This window comes from Microchirus variegatus (assembly GCF_963457635.1).
Source record: "Microchirus variegatus genome assembly, chromosome: 7".
Lineage (NCBI taxonomy): Eukaryota > Metazoa > Chordata > Actinopteri > Pleuronectiformes > Soleidae > Microchirus > Microchirus variegatus.
The window spans coordinates 15761790-15782262 of NC_139808.1; the positions used below are offsets into that span (position 1 = coordinate 15761790).

At 39.0% G+C, this 20473-nt stretch overlaps 1 protein-coding gene across 1 annotated transcript in view; it reads left to right on the top strand.

Moving 5' to 3' along the window:
• Positions 1 to 20473, top strand: part of LOC310929584 (receptor-type tyrosine-protein phosphatase gamma-like) — a gene marked incomplete at its 5' end in the record, with an annotated part of 392250 nt that overhangs the window by 283089 nt on the left and 88688 nt on the right. The window contains 2 exons of the mRNA XM_083892388.1: positions 7231 to 7326; positions 19599 to 19665. Of these exons, the coding sequence (XP_083748514.1) occupies positions 7231 to 7326; positions 19599 to 19665 (163 nt within the window). The remainder of the gene's footprint in view (positions 1 to 7230; positions 7327 to 19598; positions 19666 to 20473) is intronic.

Sequence of the window (20473 nt, forward strand, 5' to 3'; positions counted from 1 at the left end):
TCATTAGTTCACACCAGCCACTGGAGACTGCCAATCACACGCCAATCAGGAGGATTTACCTCAAAGTTACAAAACTCGTCGGTGACGAGAAAATCTGGCATTAAATTGTATAGCGTGAACTGAACATTGCATAGTTAGGCTTAGCAGGCTTAACACTATGAACCTCTCTTGGAAATGTACAGCAAAGTATATAAATAGAGTCAATCCTGTTCTAATTCTTGAAACTTTCTATTCTTTCATACTTATATTTAGACATAGCAACTGCTGCAGGCTAACCACAGGAGTGTTGATTTCCCAGTGTGTAGCTCCACAAGTACAGCTTGCTACCATCAAGCATGAATTGACAGCAGTGCAATGATATTTTTGCTGGTGGTCTGAATTGTGCATCCTGCTCATGTCAACTGCACATTTTCAGCTTCAATCTGAGGGTATTTACATCCAAATTAAGTGAACTTTGTTGGAATTACAATACTTTCTATATGTGACTTTTTAGGGGACCAAAAGTAATGGGACAATTGACTGAAAAGCTATTTCATGGACAGGTGTGGGCTATTCCCTCATTATTTCATCTTCAATGACACAGGTAAAAGTTCTGGAGTTGATTCCAGGAGTGACATTTTTTGCATTTGGAATCTGTTGCTGTTAATTCTCAATATGAGATCCAAGGAGCTGTCACTGTCAGTGAAGCTGAAAAATCAAAACAAACCCATCAGAGAAATGGCAAAAACATTAGGTGTGACCAAATCAACTGTTTGGAACATTCTTAAAAAGAAAGAATGCACCGGTGAGCACACCAAAAGACCTGGAAGACCACTGTAAATCACTGTGGTGGACGACAGAAGAATTCATTCCCTGGTGAAGAAAAATCCCTTCACAACAGTTGGCCAGATCAAAAACACTCTCCAGGAGGCAGATGTATGTGTTTCAACGTCAACAATGAAAAGAAGACTTCACCAGAGTGAATACAGAGGGTTCACCACAAGATGTAAACCATTGGTGAGCCTCAAAAACAGGAAGACGAGATTAGAATTTGCCAAACAACACCTAAACAAGCTGTTATATTTCTGGAAGAACATCCTCTGGACAGATGAGACCAAGATCAACTTGTACCACAGTGATGGTAAGAGAAGAGTGTGGAGAAGGAAATGAACTGCTCATGATCCACAACATACCACCTCATCAGTGAAGCATGGTGGTGGTAGTGTCATGGTGTGGGCATGTATGGCTGCCAATGGAACTGGTTCCCTTGTGTTTATTGATGATGTAACTGCTGACGCAGTAGAAGCAGCAGGATGAATTCTGAAGTGTTTCCAGCAATATTATCTGCTCATATTCAGCCAAATGCTTCAGAACTCATTGGATGGCGCTTCATAGTGCAGATGGACAATGACCCAAAGCATACTACAAAAGCAACCAAAGAGTTTTTTTTTTAAGGCAAATGCGTGGAATGTTATGCTGAATCTGATTGAGCATGCATTTCACTTGAAAATGAAGGGAAAATGCCCCAAGAAGCATTCCAGACTTCAGGCTGTAATTGACTGCAAATGATTTGCAACCAAGGATTAAACAATGAAAGTTTGATGTATGATTGTTTAGTTTGTCCCATTACTTTTGGTCTCCTAAAAAGTGGGAGACTTATATAAAGTATTGTAATTCCTACACCGTTCACCTGATTTGGATGTATGTACTCTCAAATTAAAGCTGAAAGTGTGCAGTTAAAGCACATCCAAACAACATTCAAATCCATTGTAGTGTACAGAGCCAAAAAAAAAAGAGAATATTGTGTCCATGTCCCAATATTTATGGACCTGACTGTACGTTTTGCCAAAAAACTTGAAACCGGAATTGGCAGATGTTTGATGTCCAGCTAGCCTGGTTCAAGGTCTTTCACTCAGCTTTCCTTGCTTCTTTCAGTGTTTTCCTCTCAAATTGTGTTGTTTTTAAAGCCCTAACTAACTAATGTTGTTTGAGAGCTCCTATCTCTTGTATTTAAGAGGAGAGAACTGTGCACGAACAGTTAATAATGAGAGTCTACAACTTAAGATTAAAGATTTCTGCAGCCCAGACAGTACAAATATTTTAAATCTAAATGATTGCTATACACATACTGTATATCAATACATTCATGTCAATTAAGATAATTCTTTGCAGTGAACCATTTAGGGCTATCAGACGATCACTGCAGTGCCACATCAGAGGATTTCACTAATGAACGAAGTTAGCGCTGCTCCTCCTCATGCATCGTCTCTTTCTTTGTTTAGAGATGTGTATCGATCCCTTCACTGTGGGACAGCAGCTACAGCTATTTAATTAAGTCAATGAAAACGAACCTAAACTCTATACTTGTTCGGTCAGTGTGATGTCAGTCTGCAGATGTCTCAAGGCAAAGGTTTAAGAGTACAACCATTTACTGGGTTATTATTTTAATGTAAACATCACAGGAACAGTGACTCAATCAGATGAAGCATTTCTTTTCAAGGTGCACCTGCATTTGTTCCCAATGCAGGTGCTGTAGCTAAGCAACCAAAACCTGCTCACTGAGATGATGATAATGATAGTGATGATGATGATGACGAAGAAGAAAAAGTTGCAGCACTTTACTCAGCTTCTCCGACTCAACTAACTCTACAAGATTTCCAGCCTCACAAATATCTCCCAGCAGTCTTGCTGCAATAAACTTTCTTCTTAACCTTTGGGTGGAGACTCACCGTAGAACGTTATTTTTAATGCTTTACACGTGACTACACAGGACTCTGTGTTGAGGCCTCGTGCTGCCACTGCTCACCTGAAGTGATTTGTTTTATGTCGCAACAGCCAAAGTCCAACAAAAAGTTGTAATATTTACTGTTAAAGTTTAAGTTTCAATTAATGTGTTTTCATTGTTTTAATTAAATGTATTCATATTCATTTTCTAATATTTACACTTGGAATATTCCAAACAGTCTGACAAAGGCGCTGTTTTCTCACAAAAAGGTTGTGGTGTCCTGCTGATTTACTGCCATAAATGGACTCTTTTGTCTTGTTGTGAGTGTCACTATATCTGTTGGTGTCACAGCTCTGGAGACAGACGCTGCCACAGCAAACTTATCCACCACCTTCTTGGTTGCTAAAGGTGATAAATCCCACACCATGTGATTGGTTGCCCTTAAAAAGAACTACAGGGGACTTCAGCGTCGCTACACACCCACAAAGAGGGGACTCATGTTGAACATGGGACATTTTTCAGGTCCCCACCTTGTCATGCCTTAAATCAGGGGTATCAAACTCAAATGACCTGAGGTCCAATGCGCATCTATTGTGGTAAAACAATATTGCATCATGATATCAAACGTATACTTAATAATACTATTTATGATGCAAAATTATTGTATTAATATCAAAAACAGACATTTTCTAATAGTGTGGACAATAGTGTGGTTATTATTGGCCACTGCCATTCGTTGCTCAATATATGTAACTGAATGTTGTATATGGTAGATTTAATAATGGGATAATTATGACCAAATGTCTTATTATTACTGTTATAAAAAAAAACATTGCTAGCAAACATATATACACTGTGTTTAAAAGACGGTGAGTCGTGGGCCATGTTTTCATTATAACATGATATTACGTGGGGGGGGCCCCATGCAATCGATTGGGGGGGCCGCCAATTTGAGACCCCTGCCTTAAATCATGTCAAACATGCCCTGGAGATTTTCTTTAATATTAAGTCAAGTGGAGACTTGGACGTGTAAAAGCCAATACTCAGCACTGCACCTGCTGACTGGAACAGGGCTTTTCATACTTCATTCACACACATGTCGTTTCTTTGTGTGTGTGTGTTTTTGTATTATGATTTGAAAACAAATTTTTAATATTTTTTCAATCATTCAAGGTGGTTGTTAGTAGCACATTTTCTTGTAGGGCATTTTCTTGTGGGGCGACAAAGTCAGAAGAGATATTTATTATCGCTTTACACACACACACACACCTTAAACTCATTCTCATGGTGGAGCCACTGTCTCACTGCTGCATTCCGCTGCTCACCCCCTGACTATGATTTTAATTAATACCAGTCTGGCGAGAATGTGTTGTTCCAGTCTAGTTGTCTCTGCTATAAATTCACCAAACAGACTCAGTCTGCTTGACAAGTGTTTACTCTGCAAATAGATCAAAAAAGCAATGCACAGAGCTCTTTATGTGAGGATTAGCAGGCTGGAGAAAATTGCTACACAACTGATACTGACAGTGTTGATCTTGGCAAAGAAAGCGCTTCAGAGGCGCTTTGCCTTTTCACTAAATATAATGCACACACACGTGCATGCAAAACAGTTTCTGTGCACACGCGCGCACAGACACAATCATGTGTTCCTTATTTTCATACGCAGTGAGCACTATTTACTCTATCTCACCATGGCAACCGATGGTGCCTATTTAACCTGTGCGTATATACACAGTTGTCTTTGTTTGTATCATTAGTTCATTCTCTGTTTACAGGTATTCACAGATTATGGAAATTGTTAATTTAGTTTATTTAGTTTTAGTCTAGTCCATGTATCATGGAGAATTAGTTTTTCATCATTAAAAATAGCCTAACTAATACCTAAAGTGACAATTAATACATCCTACTAACTGTTATATATTATATATTGGTGTTTTTCTTTTCTTTGTGCAACATATCTTAATTATTTCCAAAATGTATTAAAACACTATAGGTTATCTAAACTTAGTCCCAAACGCACTATCCAGGTGCCACCAATCAATCACAGTGGATGGGCCTATCAGCCTTGGGCCTGCTCACCATTATGTTTTTAATATATTAAGATTAACTACATACATACACTGCGTACATCTTCATTCACTGGACACCTAAAAGTTGTTGATGTCACTTTATTGAGCTTGTTATGAGTATAAGATACACTGCAGTTTGCAGTTTCTGCTGCTGTAGCCCTTCTGCTTTAAGTTTTGACATGCTCACAGATGGTCTTCTGCTTACCTTGGTTTTCATGAGTGGTTGCATGTAATGTTGTTGTTGATGTTGTTGTTGTTGTTGTTGTTGTCTGTCTATTATTTTTTAAACCAGTCTGGCCATATTCCTCTGACCTCTGGCATCAACAAGACGAGAACTTCTGCTCCCTGGATACTTTTTTGAATAATTTCCTTTAACTTCAAGAGATGGTTGTGTGTGAGAATCCCAGTAGATCAGCCCTTTCTGAAATAAGACCAGCCCATGTGCCACCTTTCTTCCTAATTCTGATGCTCCACACCACAGGGGTTCTCAAAGTCTTGATACCTAAGGGCCAATTTAGGGACCCAACATTGGACGGAGGGCCGCCAAAGGAAAAAAATATAAGCGTTAATATAATGTAATTTAAGCATTAATATAATAACGCTTTATAATATACTGGGTAATTACCCAGTATTTTGGCCATTGTTCTTACCTTCTAATTACAGGTTAATACCAAGTAACACATTTCTGTTACCATATATTTACTGGGTAAATAGCTAGTAATTGGGGACTGTAGCTACCTGCTTATTACCAGCTTATAACCCAATAATACACTAAAATTCACCATATAGAAACCAGGTAAATACCCAGTATTTTTGTTTACACTTATTGGTCTGTATCCAGTAATGTCCAATAAACATTTAACAAGCTCAGTAGCTCCTCGATTAAAACTATCAACTGTAATTCATTCCCGGCCACCAGAAATGTTTCTGCGGGCCGCCATTGGCCCCCGGGCCGCACTCTGAGAACCAATGCTCTACAGCAAGTCTACTTATCTGAATGCACTGATTTGTTGCCATGCGATTGGCTTATTATTTCTCTTAACAACTGTCCCTAAAGTGGGTGTTGAGTGAAAAATACATATAAATACTTCCCACTTCATTATGTCTTTAGAATTAACATGATAATAACCTTTTTCCTGTGGATTCAGAAAAGCAATGTTCCATCAAAGCTAGTAACTGGTTTTATTGGTGAGACTTATTTGTGTAAAACAAACACTGCTACTGTTTCATATATTACATATTTATCATTTAGACCTTGATTATAATAGGAGTGGGAGGAAATACGCTTCTACATATCTATTTGCAGCTGTACATAATGCACATCAACCACCTACAGCTGCATTACCAGCTGCATATCAGTGAGTGCACTTTGAACTCCAGCTTTTTCTTTCTTTTTTTTTTTTTTAACCACAAAATGCAAACACAAAATAAGCAGTGACATCCAGATTTGTTGAAGTCATTCCTCACGCAAACATATATATAGCTTCTTTCGTCGTGTGTGAAATTCCCACAGCACAAACTCCTACAGGATATGATTGAAGAATAAAGGATAGTTTTGTACATTTGTTGTAGGGAAATATATACATGTATATTATTTAAATCTGTCTGTTATCCGAATAAATGTGAAAAAATAATATATCGTGATAGAGAGTAGACCAACCACATATTCTGAATGTCTTGTCACTTATATCTTGTGTGGGTGAGTGGTTTGTTGTGGGAACATCAGTGTTCTATTTGCTGTACACACTCAAGTCCAGTATAGAAGTCTAAAAAGTGTATTGTATGTAGATGTGTATATCACATCTGTTTATCTATTCACAAAGTACTCAAATGTTACATTTATGGGGGGAGTGGAGAAACGCGCAAGGATAACGGAGAGAGGCAATGTGCAAGATGTTCGGCTATGATGGGCTTTGGAGCTTTGGAGCTTTTTGCACAGTGGCAATTATAGGATTGTTTGAAAGGTGGCCAACAGGGGTTTAATTGTGGCCCACATTTATTTTTTGTTAACTGTAGACAAACATTCTCTGTTTCTGAATATTTGAATGAGTAATAAAATGGAGGGAACGCAAATCCACTGAACACATTTCAACACAGAATCATGACTCAAAATAGGGTTAAAATCTGGTTAATAAAAAAAAGGTAATAAGTGACACATGTTTTGATTCATTTATTTTGTATTACGATGATATAAATATATTATTTAGAATTTCCCTGTGTGAAGGTTTGCATTTATTGATTCCATGTAATAAATACTGGACAACATTGATATTAATAATAAACTGTTTATTGCGTGTGGTCAGAGGTCATCAGACATCACTGTGGTGTGTTTCGTGTACAGCTACTGCAGGTCTTGCAAAAGTTATACGTATATGTATATGTATGAAAGTGTAACATTTTGCGTGTCCTCCAGCATAAGTCTTTTCTTTTTCTTTTTTTTTGTCCTGACTCTCACAGATGCAGATCTACATGTACAACTCAGATGACTTTGACAGCCTCAGTGCAGCGCTCAGGGAGAAGAGGATCATCGCAGCCATGGCTGTGTTTTTTCAGGTAGGAGTTTTTTTTCGGTTGTGTGTGTGTGTGTATATGTGTCCATCCTAGTGGGATGCCAGGTTGTTGAAAGATTTCGGACATCATGGTTCGTTATTTCCAGCACAGCCCAGCCCAGCCCAAATTGAATATTTTGTCATTATCTGCTTACCACTGTAACCTGGTGAGAAAGAATACAAAAGCTTTGCGTTCATTTGATGTTATTCAAATAAATTCTATTAATTGAAACTTGTTATACAAAGTTTGGTAGATCAATGCATGCTTTAAAATGACTTAACAGAAGGATCCGGGTGATTTGAAGTGTGACTGTGATGTGGGAAATGTTGACATTGTCATCACAGACTTCGCTGCATTGGTTGTTTCCATGGACACTTTCTATCACCAATAACATTGCACACAATTAAAACATTTTTTAGCACACAATTTTTAGCCACTTACAAAATACTAAACAAATAAGAGCTACGTATGCCTAATGTCTACAGCATCTTAACAAATATTTTTTGTCATTTTGTCTTGCTGTAAACTGAAGTTTTTAACCACATTCATAGAGAAATTCATCATTTTTAGGAGGAGTTGTCGATCTACTGTACTGCAAAGTCACCATGAAAGTCACCAGATAACAAAGCTCCTGATAGTGGCAGTAGTGGATTATCAATTTGAGGTTCCCCGTTTTGTTAAAATGCATCATGTTTTTCATGGACTTTGGTGTGGAAAAGTGTACAGAGTTCACAAAGTTAAGTTTCCCAGCAGAAAAATTATGCCCCATGCCTGTCCTAGGGAAGGCACGGTTATTTTGCCTTTCCACTAGCGATAGTACCTGGTACTTTTTTTTTAAGTACCTGCTCTGGTTTTTAGTGGAAAACCAACCTAAACCGTGCCATGTCAAGGCGAGTCAAGGCGAGGTGAGTCGAGGTGAGCTGGGATCATTGGTGGAAAGGGTGTGTTATTCTTAAAATACCATCGACTTAAGTAGTACAAACAACATAAATTGTATTAGGTGGTGAGAGTTAGTGTCTGGCTTCCAGATGGATATGGCAGACTGCCATGCTTGGCAAAGTCAGTGTAGCTAATAAGGCAATACCTCATAAGTTACGCCTCCAAAAAAATCTGCCCTATCCCTTTAAGTTTGAGAAGGAGGAGTCTGAGGATTAGGTTTAAAGACTGTGTTTATCTGCTATCCTCATTGCTCCTATCACATGTCTCATCTCCCTTTTCCATTTGCCTTTTCTTGTTGATTATCCAGGAGGATAAAAAGTCAGATTTTGTCTGTGGGTGTTGTTGAGGGTGTGTGTGTCGGTATGAGATCAGGATCAAGTGCTCTCCTCTTCTCCCTGCCTGTTTATTGGGCCTGTGGATGGACTGGGATCATTGTGAGCTCCATCACTCTCAAATGGCAGGAATGAAAAGTTCATTTGAGGACCTTCGATTACCCAATTGGGCTTTTACTTGGACCATTAACCCCCAGTTAATATGTCCTCCTCTTACTCTCTTGCTCTGTCTATAACTCTCTTTCAGTGCCCTGCTTCCCAAACTGTCTTTGAGTTTGAGACCTATCACTCTGCTTCGGTTCAGATGTTTGTCACTTTCACGTCATAATAACGTCACGTGTTTCTCCTGCATTCGTATAGTGTTCCATTATGTGTCAGAATCACCAGTGAACAGTGTGGTGCGGTCTCTCATTCTCGGCTGATGTCATGTGAAGTGAATTTTGTAGCTTCTGTAAGCGAGTTATGAAAAGTTCTTGTCACGTACGCATGCCTCTATTCCACGAACGCCACACCATATCTATGTCAAATCGCAATTTAAACATATAATATGTAAAATTTCTGCATTGGAATATTGAACAATATTTGCATCTTAATGTTTTATATATTTTTGTTGAGTGGTGTATATTAGCAAATACAATTTCCAACACTCTAAATCCATAGCAATGGATTAAACACTTTACTGTCTCTGCTTTATGCTTTATTAAATAATATTTGCATCACTGATAAATTATAGATCGTTAATGGAGACATTATAATGCAATTTTTACACATTGCTACATCCCACTAGTAGACAGAATGCTGTTACTGCTTTCTACCCATTGACCCTACTGAGTTACCACTACAACCGGTAAAAAGGAGCCTTTTTTGCATACACTGTGGTGTCTGCCTCACCAAATGGAGAGCTACTAACTGTAGCAGCTTAAGCAAAGCACAACAGATGCTGCGCTCATGTGATGATAATGGAAAAGGCTCCTGGTAGCGTGCAGCAAATGTCAAGGTAAACAATATTTAATAGCCTTCATGTGTGCATTTAATTGGATATGACAAATGAAACACTCACAGTGGTTAAATGCCAGTAACATATTAAATAGCTGATGGAGCTGACAGGTGTAAAATGGTGGCAGATGGCGGAAAGAGTTTGCTTTGATATCTTAGGCCTCAGAATACAAAGACACACTATTTAGAAAGTAACAAAACCCTCTTTTTTTTAACATGTAACTTAATATAAATATCATTGAATATATTGTGTTTAGAACCTAGTGAATAGGATATTGATAGAGAGATTAATTGAGAGAGAGAGAGAGAGAGAGAGTTATAAGGTAACTATAAGGAACTCAGCTGTTGGTGGTGTAATGGAAAAATAACTCTTATTTTTATATTGCTTGTTTCACCATATACACTTGTGTAGCTACTAATCTTCCTGTTTCAAGGCACAGGGCCACATTTCTCCTTCTACAGGCGTCTTTTGTGTGCTACACAGATAAGCTAATGACATGACAAACTGGCTATAAAAACTATGCATCTCTCCCTGTGTCTCAGAGCCATTCTGACCTGCCTCTGAGGTGTTGTCCATCTCGACTCGCTCTTTTGCAACGAAATACACAGTGCTTTAACAACCCTTTTCGATACTCAAGCTTTTATATCCTCTTCAGACATCGTAAGACTAATTTTTCCCACAACAGGTGGTGACCTGAGGGTGGCATTAGTGAAAAGAGCAGTGAGATGAGGTAATACTATTTCTAGGGAGGATTATGTATCACAGATGACACATGTAAGCAGATGGAGAAATGTCTTATCCTGAAGCAGCAGGGGAAATGGCTGAAAAACCTGACTTCATCTGAAAAACAACCATAACTTCAACACCGTTGTTGTCCAGTGTAGGGCTCCTTTCATCTGTTCTTTTTGCTCCTTCTCCATCCACCACTCTTGATGTGATGCTTCAGACACGTTTTTCCTCTCAGCCTGACAATATTCCACAGTTGCAGCTCGCAAACCTAAAAAGACCGACTTAGCCCGTGCCCACCCGCAAGTTGGCACTTGCAGCGGGATCTCAGCAGGCTTTGCTTGTGTACTTTGTGTATGAGGAGTGTGTGGGTGATGGCCTCAGAAGTGCAGTTTCCTTTATTCAACCAGAAGCTGCTCACATGCTTCAGTTTGCCCCCTCGAAAACCTGAGAAAACAGGCTTGAACTCTCTCTCTGTCTCTGTGTATGTGTGTGTGTGTGTGTGTGTGTGTGTATGTGTATGTGTATGTGTATGTGTATGTGTATGTGTATGTGTGTGCTTGAACACACATTGCCTGGATTGTACAATCTATTTCATAGTCTATTTAAAGGGGTGCTGTAGGCATTCACACACACACACACACACACACACACACTCGCAGGTTTGCACAGCTATTCTTTGTACGGCACTGCAATGGTCTGCATTCATTTTGGTAGCCTCAACAAGTGTTATCCCTAACCTTAACCATTAACCCTTCTGTTACCATGAGAATGCATGCCAAATCCTGTCGCTGCCAACAGGATTTGGCATGCATACTTCTCATTACCATAACTCCTAGACCAGATATTATCTAGAACACTTAAAAAAAAACGACCAGAAACCAGAGAAATATAGCTTTGTGCTAACTTGCCATTACAGTAGCCCTCAGGACTTCCACGGTTCGACCATCCAATCACAGACTAGATTCACATCACATGGTTGTAACATCAGCTTCTCAGTACCATGATTCCTAAATGGTTGAATAACTGCTAGATATTGAAAGTTGAAGTTATGTTGGGAAAAAAAGGGCTCATTGAAGATTTTTTGACAATTCTACAGCCATTAAATCAAAATAAATCCTTGCGGTCTGAATAACATGCCGGTCATTAGAGGGTTCAAATGTAATTTCTTACCTTTAACCATGATTAGAGCCTCAGGACTAACATTTTAACTCATTAGTATCAGGCTTTGGTCCCGACAAGGTCAACTTTATGGAAAACAAAAACACACTGTCGTGCATATTTGTTTCACTTTGTGAGGGAAACTGTAGTTGTATGTCAGGGCGTCACTGTGTGAAGATCGTGTGTGTTTTTTGTTTGTTGCCGTCTCAAAATATTTACATGAGTAAAATTGTCTTTATGAGCCTGTTCATCGCCGTGTATGTGAATGTGGAGCAGAGCCTGGAGAGTCTCTCGGGCCTGCTTGTGTTGACGGTGACAAGTCCTGTAGAGAGTCCTCCTGGACTGTAGAGTTTAAATATGTCCTCGAGCTCACTGTACTGTGCTACGGCAACCTCTCTCGCAATACTCCATAGAGACACTGAAGCTGCCCCTGTAATTGTTTTCCTCCATTTTCATGAAAATGGCTGCATTATTATTACACGGTGGTATTTCCCACAGAATGAAATCAGGTGTTGAGTTCCAGCTTTAATTATTGCTACAATACAAACATTTTGCCACATGTTTCTGCTGCCACCAATCTAGTTTTTGTCAGTAGTTATATAGTCATAAAAAGCTGTTTCCTTCAGTTGCTCATATCTCACTTTATGTTTTTATATGTGGCTCTGAGGGTCTACCTGTTTCTTTATTTTTTAATCAAAGTCCCACTGCTGCCATGATGTATTTTTACAATCTCACATCACTGGCTGAGCAACATGCATCCATGGGATGCAGCCAGTTCCAGGTTGAAGCACTGCTGGACTGTGCACTGCTGATGTGCAAAATCACCCAGACTTTAGTTTGAGCATGCAAGAAGAAATATGTGCATCCAACCAGTGAAAAGAGAGGGATTTACATTCTGCAATTTGTTTAACGTTTAAAAAAAAAAAAAAAGAAAGGACATTTTGCATTGTGGAGATTTGAAGACAATGATAGATGGACATGCATGTGCATCCCATAAGCTACTAAGGCTAGACTCTTTCCCCTCTCTCTCCTTCATGCTAGAAGATCAAAAAGTGGTTGGTTTGTAACAAAAATATGTTCATGAATCTACATTGATTGATTGATTGATTTGTTTATTCAAGTGTCAAACACCATGGTGCCCAGCCCTCATGGGCTTATTAGACACTACAATCATTTCTCAGTTATTTCCAGATAGCCACGTGCTGTGACGTAACACAAAACCCAACATGACATAACTAAACCAATACAAATAAGTACACATACTACAAATAAAGATGGCTTGTCATATGGGATACAAAATACTTTTCCGCAGATACCAGGCCTTTTCTATAAATTTTGCCAAAGCAAAAACATCATTTTCAAACAGCCAGCGCAAAATCTCTCCCCCATATTTCCAAAATATATCAGGATTTTTTAACTGAATTGATTCAAAAAGAGAGTTCCTTAAATCACAATATAAACCATGAATCTACAAGTGTACAACGTGATTCCTGTCGCCTAACACATCATACTTTATCTCTACCATTTGGAGGCACAGGGGTGATTTAATCCAGTCCAACAGGTTTTAATGCAAATTTAGTCAGACATGTAGATGAGACGCAGGTAGCACATGTGTAATTGGCAGGAATTCATAACAACATTTCAAAGTAAACTCTGCACTGACTGTGATACAGAGTGACACCGACGAGAGCACCCACAGCAGCAAAGACACGACAAACTGTCAATGACAATGAAATGTGTTTACAGTATAATTGTTTTACATTGTTATTGTTTTTAGTCTCAAGGTCCCATACATTAAATCACTTGCTTTTACATTTTTCAAACAAAACTACTGAACTGCTGAACTCACCATACAACTTTTGAAGGCAGCGCTTTAAGTTTCAACTTTTTTTTTCTCTTTTTTTACATGTTTTATTTTAATCATCTGCAAGATGTGAATATTCTTTTTTTTTTTTTACTTGAAGAAATGTGTTTCGCTGATTATACAGCAGCGTATCAAAGCGATACATCTCCAAGTTGAACATGCAGAGAAATGCGATGATCTTTGAAAAGTATGTTTTCACACAAATGGAAATATTGGCATATAAAATTTATATATTTATTTTCTAAAAAAATGTTTTTCTTTTTTTTTTTTTTCTTTCATTATTTAATAATGAAAGAAAAAAAAAACTCAACACAGTGGGAAGAAGTCCAGTCCAACAACACTGTTAACTCAGCTCTGTAATTATTACTTGGTTAAACAAAGCATAGCAGTATGTCGTTCTATCTATAGGGAGGGGTTGGGTTAATTTATACATATTTACATTTGCCCAGCCTTAATTATATAATTGTTTTAATCTCATTATTCTGTGCCTTGCCTGTCTTGTTTACTCCTTTAAGCCTTTATCCATCCATTAAAAAGCCTCTCCCACTCCTTGCTATCAGTGTATATCTGCAGCAACTCCGCTGTTGCCTCAGTGTCATGTATTAATTAAGTCATCACCCCTTGGGTTGCAGGACAAATTGGCCCCATCATCTCCACTGAGTTCTGGAATCATGCTTTTATGACCCACCACTATTTTGCAGCGCAGCCTCTGACTGAAATAGACAGCAGTTGTAAACAGCCATCATTGCCCTTTTATTTGCTTATTTACAACGCTGCATGCCTCTAATGTTCACTTTACTCTCAGCTAGGAGCGGAGGCATGCAAAACCTGAGGCCCAGCTGGGATGTAAATCATGTGGAACACCCACTCTTACTTTTTTATACCAACAAATTTTGTTTTAACGGGAATGGGAATCCCACTGAGTTTGGTTTCACATGACTTTGAAGAATTGTTTTTTCATTTAATATTACAAAGTGGGAGGAAGGGGAAAGGAAGAACAAAGAATAAAGAAAACAAATTCCAAAATACTACAGAGCAGGAAATGAAATAAAGATCAGCCTTATTCTCATGGTATTTTCTGATAAAATGTTGATACAGTTATTATTTAAAACAGTTTTAGCACTATCTATGCTGGAATCATTCATGTACTTGCCTTTTTTAAAGTGGACCTAGACCGGAAGTTCCAATTAACGCTGTTTTTTTAGTGTGTATCTGCGTCATTACCTTGTTTACGAAGTTTGAAGCAGTTCAGCCACTGCTGAGAACGTTGTGTTTTATTGTAATCTCGGGATCAGCGAGATCTCTGAAAAAAACCATGGTCCGGTTACGTAAACAGCAGTTCTCCTGAACAGCAGATCCTCCTGCTCCGGGCACTAGTCGGGGCACATCCGGTTGCGTACATTGAACCGCAGAAGAAGAATAACGTCCGTTGTGAAGGTGTTTCACAAGCGACAGTGTCTTCTGACTCTGGGTCAAAGTCATAAAAGGGACTGAGGCTATTTTTAAACATTGTTAAAACAATGTTTTGATAATGAGTAGCAGTGCATCCACCGTTCCAGAGGGGGGTGTGCTGAATGTCACTTCCGGGTATTGGCCAATCACAAGACAGAGGAAGGCTCTACGCTGGCTGGCCAATCACAACACACTCTGTCTTCTGGGTGTGAGAGTTGAGTCTGAAATATCGTGGCTTGGGAACAGCGTCAGAAAAGAGGATTTCTATTGGCTCGTTTACAGCAACTAGGAGGTTTTTGGATAATGGATCATAATGGATGGGTGGATGGATCTCAGAATGATGGATAAACCAGTGCCTTTCAATACAATTTATTTGAACAAAAGGAGCAGATATATTAGATATTGAAACAGGGCTTATGTGGGTCAACCCACAGAGACAAACAAGCATTTAAGATAAGATAATCATTTATTGGTCCCATAACGGGGAAATTCTTCAGTGCCACAGCTGCAAAAAAAACAGTTAAGCTAAAGGTAATAATAATAAACATGCATTTCTAATAAAATAATTATGTGCAGTGCATCTACATAAAATTGTCATGATGGTAGTGACCGCTCGGCTATTATCCCCATCTTCCACCACCTACCCATAAAGTGCCCACTGTATAATGAGTTGCTGCACTCTGTCTTTTTTTCGAGAGATGTTCAAACATCACTACATCTACTCTACTGATTCATCAGCTGTTAGCACTGCCATTGCCTTTACCTCCTGATGTGTCATACAGACACAGAAGGAGGAGGAGGAGGAGGAAGTCAAGTGAAAGAGGATACATTGTGAGGGATCTTGGATGGATGAGAGAGGATGGAGGATGAGAGAGAGGGAAAAGCGACAGAGGACATAAATATGAGGGCCTTTCACAATGAACTCATTTTTTTTTCTGATTTGTCACTGCAGTGCTCCTTCCCTGGAGAAATAGAAGGACCTGGAGCTGTGGAGACAAACTGTGAATGAAAGATGTAGGATTTGGATGGATGGATGGATGGATGAATCTATCGATAGATAGATAGATAGATAGATAGATAGATAGATAGATAGATAGATAGATAGATAGATAGATAGATAGATAGATAGATAGATAGATAGATAGATAGATAGATAGAGAGTAGGACATCATGAAGTGAGGGCCTGGTGGCTGAGGATCTCCAGGGACAAGCCTGTGGGCTTTCAGAGACAAACATTAATAATGAAACACTAATTCCCTTTGTCCTCCTTTCTTTCTCCACTCCACTCCGTCTCTGTCTGTCATTTTCTATGTGTCTCCACGGCCGCCTTTATTTCTCTTTATCTCGTTTTCTTCCCACACGCGCACACACACACACGCACACACTGTTTTATCCTCACATCACATTTTCTTTTTTGAAACAAAAACAAGCCACCATTGTGAACTTCCTCTGCTATTTGAAACAATTCTAAATAGTGCATGTGAAGCAAACTCTCTCTGACAATATCTGAGTTCAACTTTTTTTTTCTTTGTCCCCAAAGTTATATCTAATTCAGCATTTTAGAGATCAATACTGCAACTCAAAAAACATGCAAAACATCAGCACAACACAGACAAAAAAGAAAACACAACAGCCACATACTAACAACTCTGTCAAACAGTTGAGTTGTATTTGAAAAGCGTTGCCAATATCTGCAGGGTGTTGTTTTGTCTGCTGCACACGCTATCAAACGGATAACATTTGCATGCATTTCATTTGTTTTCATGTTTATCATGTTTTGTTGAGGTCCACGGTCTGCAGAGTGTAACAAACTGAGGAACACATTACCATAATGTGTCAGGGATTTACAGTGGCCTTAGCGAACCAAAAACATGTATTTTGTCTTCACTTGAGTAATAACCTTCAGTTTCAAAACACACTGGCTGGTTTGTTCTTCCGGGCCGCTGTAAAAACAGCGTCGTGGCCTCCGTAAAGCAAGGTCCTTGCATTACTTACATATAATGAGATTATAATTGTCAAAAAAATAAAAATACGAATATAAATGTACGTTATTCACTGTCTTCCAATAATTCCTCCTACAGGCTACACACTGGTCCTTTAAGTTGCCGTATGTTAAGCTCTTGGGGCCATTGTAGTTCTGTCTGCATCGTCAGCTGTACTAACTCTTGTTGTCCATGGAGGGTGATCAGACAAAATTGTTTTCCAATGGCATGCCACCTGGCATGCATTCCTCATTTGTCACACAGTCTCCTGGAGCTGTTTAGCCATGTGTCAGCATTTAAACTTTATTTTTTGGCACGAGGTGAAACACTATGCAGCCATTACTGCCAATCAGAGCAGACAGTCTCAAACAAAAAGCTCGTTTCTAACTGGTCTTAGTTTAAAATGAACATAAAGCAATAGAAATTTAATTAAAAAATACTGACAAGTTTTCTTTTCTGGTTGACTTTTAGCTCGGGTTGAGCAACATACATTTCCTTTTTTTTCTTTACACAACTTATTTTAAATCAGGTTCTGATTTTCTTTTTTTTTTTATTTTGCACTGGCAAAACCGACTCATAGATTTGCAGGCACCTGCCTCAGTGGGTTGGGGTTAAAGGAGAAAATAGTGGACAGAGACTTGCAATGTTCTCATTTGCATTGTTTCATGTAATTTGCAACTAAGCACTTGTTGCCATTATCTGATAACACTAATGTTAAGAGGTTAAGTTTCATAATTCAACGTCTGCTTGAATTTGATCAGAGGCAGAGCAGTGCAGTGCAGTTTGGACACCGTCAAGCCATGAAATCATTGTAAACAGACACATTACATGAAAATGCACATCAATGATGGTTCAGTAAACTCCTTCAAACCAGAACAAATACAGTGATCAGCCACAGTAGGAAAACCAATTGGTTTTCAAATGGGTGTATTTCTAGCATAACGTTATCATGCTAAGTGCTTTCTTACTACTCTCTATTTCTTTTGCCATGTATTTTCTGTGGATATGGATGCAAGAAATGGATGAAAGGGTCAGTTCAGTTTGTTAGCCTTTCCACAAATTTGCCGATTTTTTTACATCCATTTAGCCAGAAGCTCGTGTGAGTCTTAACGACAGTGTACTTTCAAACGCTCCTTACAAGATCGCTAAAACTGTCATGATTAAAGCCGTGCATCAATCACATCATAAAATCCTGTGGCCTATCCACGTGGTGCCAATTTATTTCATTTTTGTTAATGGCTCATACGGCACCCCTGCAGAACCTGTAATTAAGAAAGCCTAATTCATTAATTCGTGATTACGTTTTTGAAGCAGCCTCAAGGTGTAATACCAATAAGGATCAGTATTGGGGAAGCTGGCCAATAAATATTTCTGTCCATATATAAATGGACAGAAATATTTAAATGTAAATATTATTATTATATTATTATTATTTAAATGCAACCCTCACCCTGACCTGTCCTATAGATCGTCATACCAGATATCATGCTTATCACAACCGGGTGAGTGACCAAAATTAAATATTTATTGGTACTGACCACATACAGTCCTCACACCCCTGCATGCTGAAGGGACCACTTATTTTTACACACTGGATCTTAAAGGGAAAAAAAACCCATTAATATACATTTTTAGAAACAATACTATTAGAAATAAAAATAAATAAAACATTTGTTTTTCTTTAAAATAAACCTTTTATATGTACCATGACATCACTTATGTGTCCTCCGGTACTATTAGTATGTGTGGCTAAACAGAAAGTACTGTACATCTGCTGCCCTTGTGCATTAAACAAAATCTACTATTTAAAAATGTCAGCATCAATGTGATTTTCCAGAAACAATGTTGCGGTTACTCTGAATAGTCCAGACCTCGCTGCTGCTGACAGTTCACTTCTTTGACCTTCACTCAACAAAGGATGTTTACAGCGGAGCGGTGGCAATAAAAGCTTTCAAACTGAAGAAAATGATGCACATGTATTTACACAAGCACAACGGGCAACAGTGAAATTGGCTTTCCGATGCATTTTTTTTTTCTTAGTTGTAAAGAGCAATTGGACAACAATGCTGTGTCCTGCTGTCTCTCCTGACTGTCCATCACGGCTTGCGTGCGCAATGACATGTGCTTTGATCACAAATCATTGTGTGTGTACATGAAAATATAGTTCACCCTTCTTGTGTGATGGATATCTTTCTGCAGACCATGCCATCATAAGTCCCGGTACACTTTTGCAAACCGGAGAGGTGTCTAATCAGACAGAGTGGTCTTCATTTTGGAGGGCGCTCATGTTTTACCATTTAGATTTTTTGCTTTTTGCTTTTTGCTTTGGCTTCATTGATTTCCAGCTTCCATGACAACAATGATTCTCTAATTGAAGACAATGGAAATGCATGTGTTACCATGACATTGCTCACTCTTTGAGCTCAGATGGAGAGGGCCTTTGACAGCTTGTTGATTGCTGCTGTTTCTCCTAATTACACCACTCTCGATGCCTCAGTATTTTCTCCTGTGCTTTTAAACTTCTTTTTCCCTTTCCCTCTTTCACTTATATCACACTTCTCTTACTACCTATGCATCATTATGTTGTTGTTTTCTTTCCTCTTTGTCCACAGTTAAATTTAAACACACACTAAAGGGCACTTAATGATTTGAATTAAATGCAGTGGGGAAAAAAAAATGTATCGGTGACAAAACATTTTTTTTGTCAATCTGTCCTAAATTAAAAAAAATAATAATAATAATTAGGTGACATAATGTAAATAATCCAAACAGTTTTAGCCATATGCACTATCTTACAATTGGTGTCTCTTTGTGTTCTGCAGCTGGGAGGGAAGGACAATCCTGCTGTCAACCCCATAATCCATGGGCTGAAGGGTGTGGTCCATCACGGTGAGTGCTTGTACCAATGTCTCAGTCACACAACATCCATCTTTTTTTTTCTGCTGCTCTATCCTCCACATGAGGGTCGCGGGGAAGCTGTGCCACATAGAGACAAAACAACCATTCACTCTCACTCACACCTGCGTTCAATTTGGAGTGTCCAACTTACCTAATCCTCATATTGCATGAGTTTGGACTGTGCGAGGAAGCCGTAAGACGCAGAAGAAACTTACACACACACACACACACACACACACAGGGAGAACATGCAGACTCCATGAAGAAAGGCCCTTGTTCTGACTGCATCAAAAACCTGTATCTTCTTGCTGCAAATGCAAGAGTGCACCACTAAACGCGTGGCCCCACAGGGAACATCCATCCATTTTCTACCAATTTATCCTCCACATGAGGGTTCATGGGGGAGCTCTGCCAATCTCAGCTGACATAGGGCGATAGGTGGGGTCACACACTGGACAGTTCGCCGGTCCATCACAGGGCCACATATAGAGACAAACAACCATTCACTCTCACTCACACCTGCAGTCAATTTAGAGTTTCCAACTTACCGAATCCCCATATCGCATGAGTTTGGACTGTGGCAGGAAACCAGAGAACCCGAGTAAAAAAAACAAAAAAAACATGCAAACTCCATGCAGAAAGACCTTTGCTCCAACAGGGGCTCGAACACGGATGTTCTTGCTGCAATGTTGTTAAAAAAAATTATGATTTTATTGCTTGTGGTGTTCTCCTGTCCCGCTGGGCATTTAATTCACTTTAAATAAGAGAACTTTCATCCAGTAGCGCAAGTCTCTCTGAG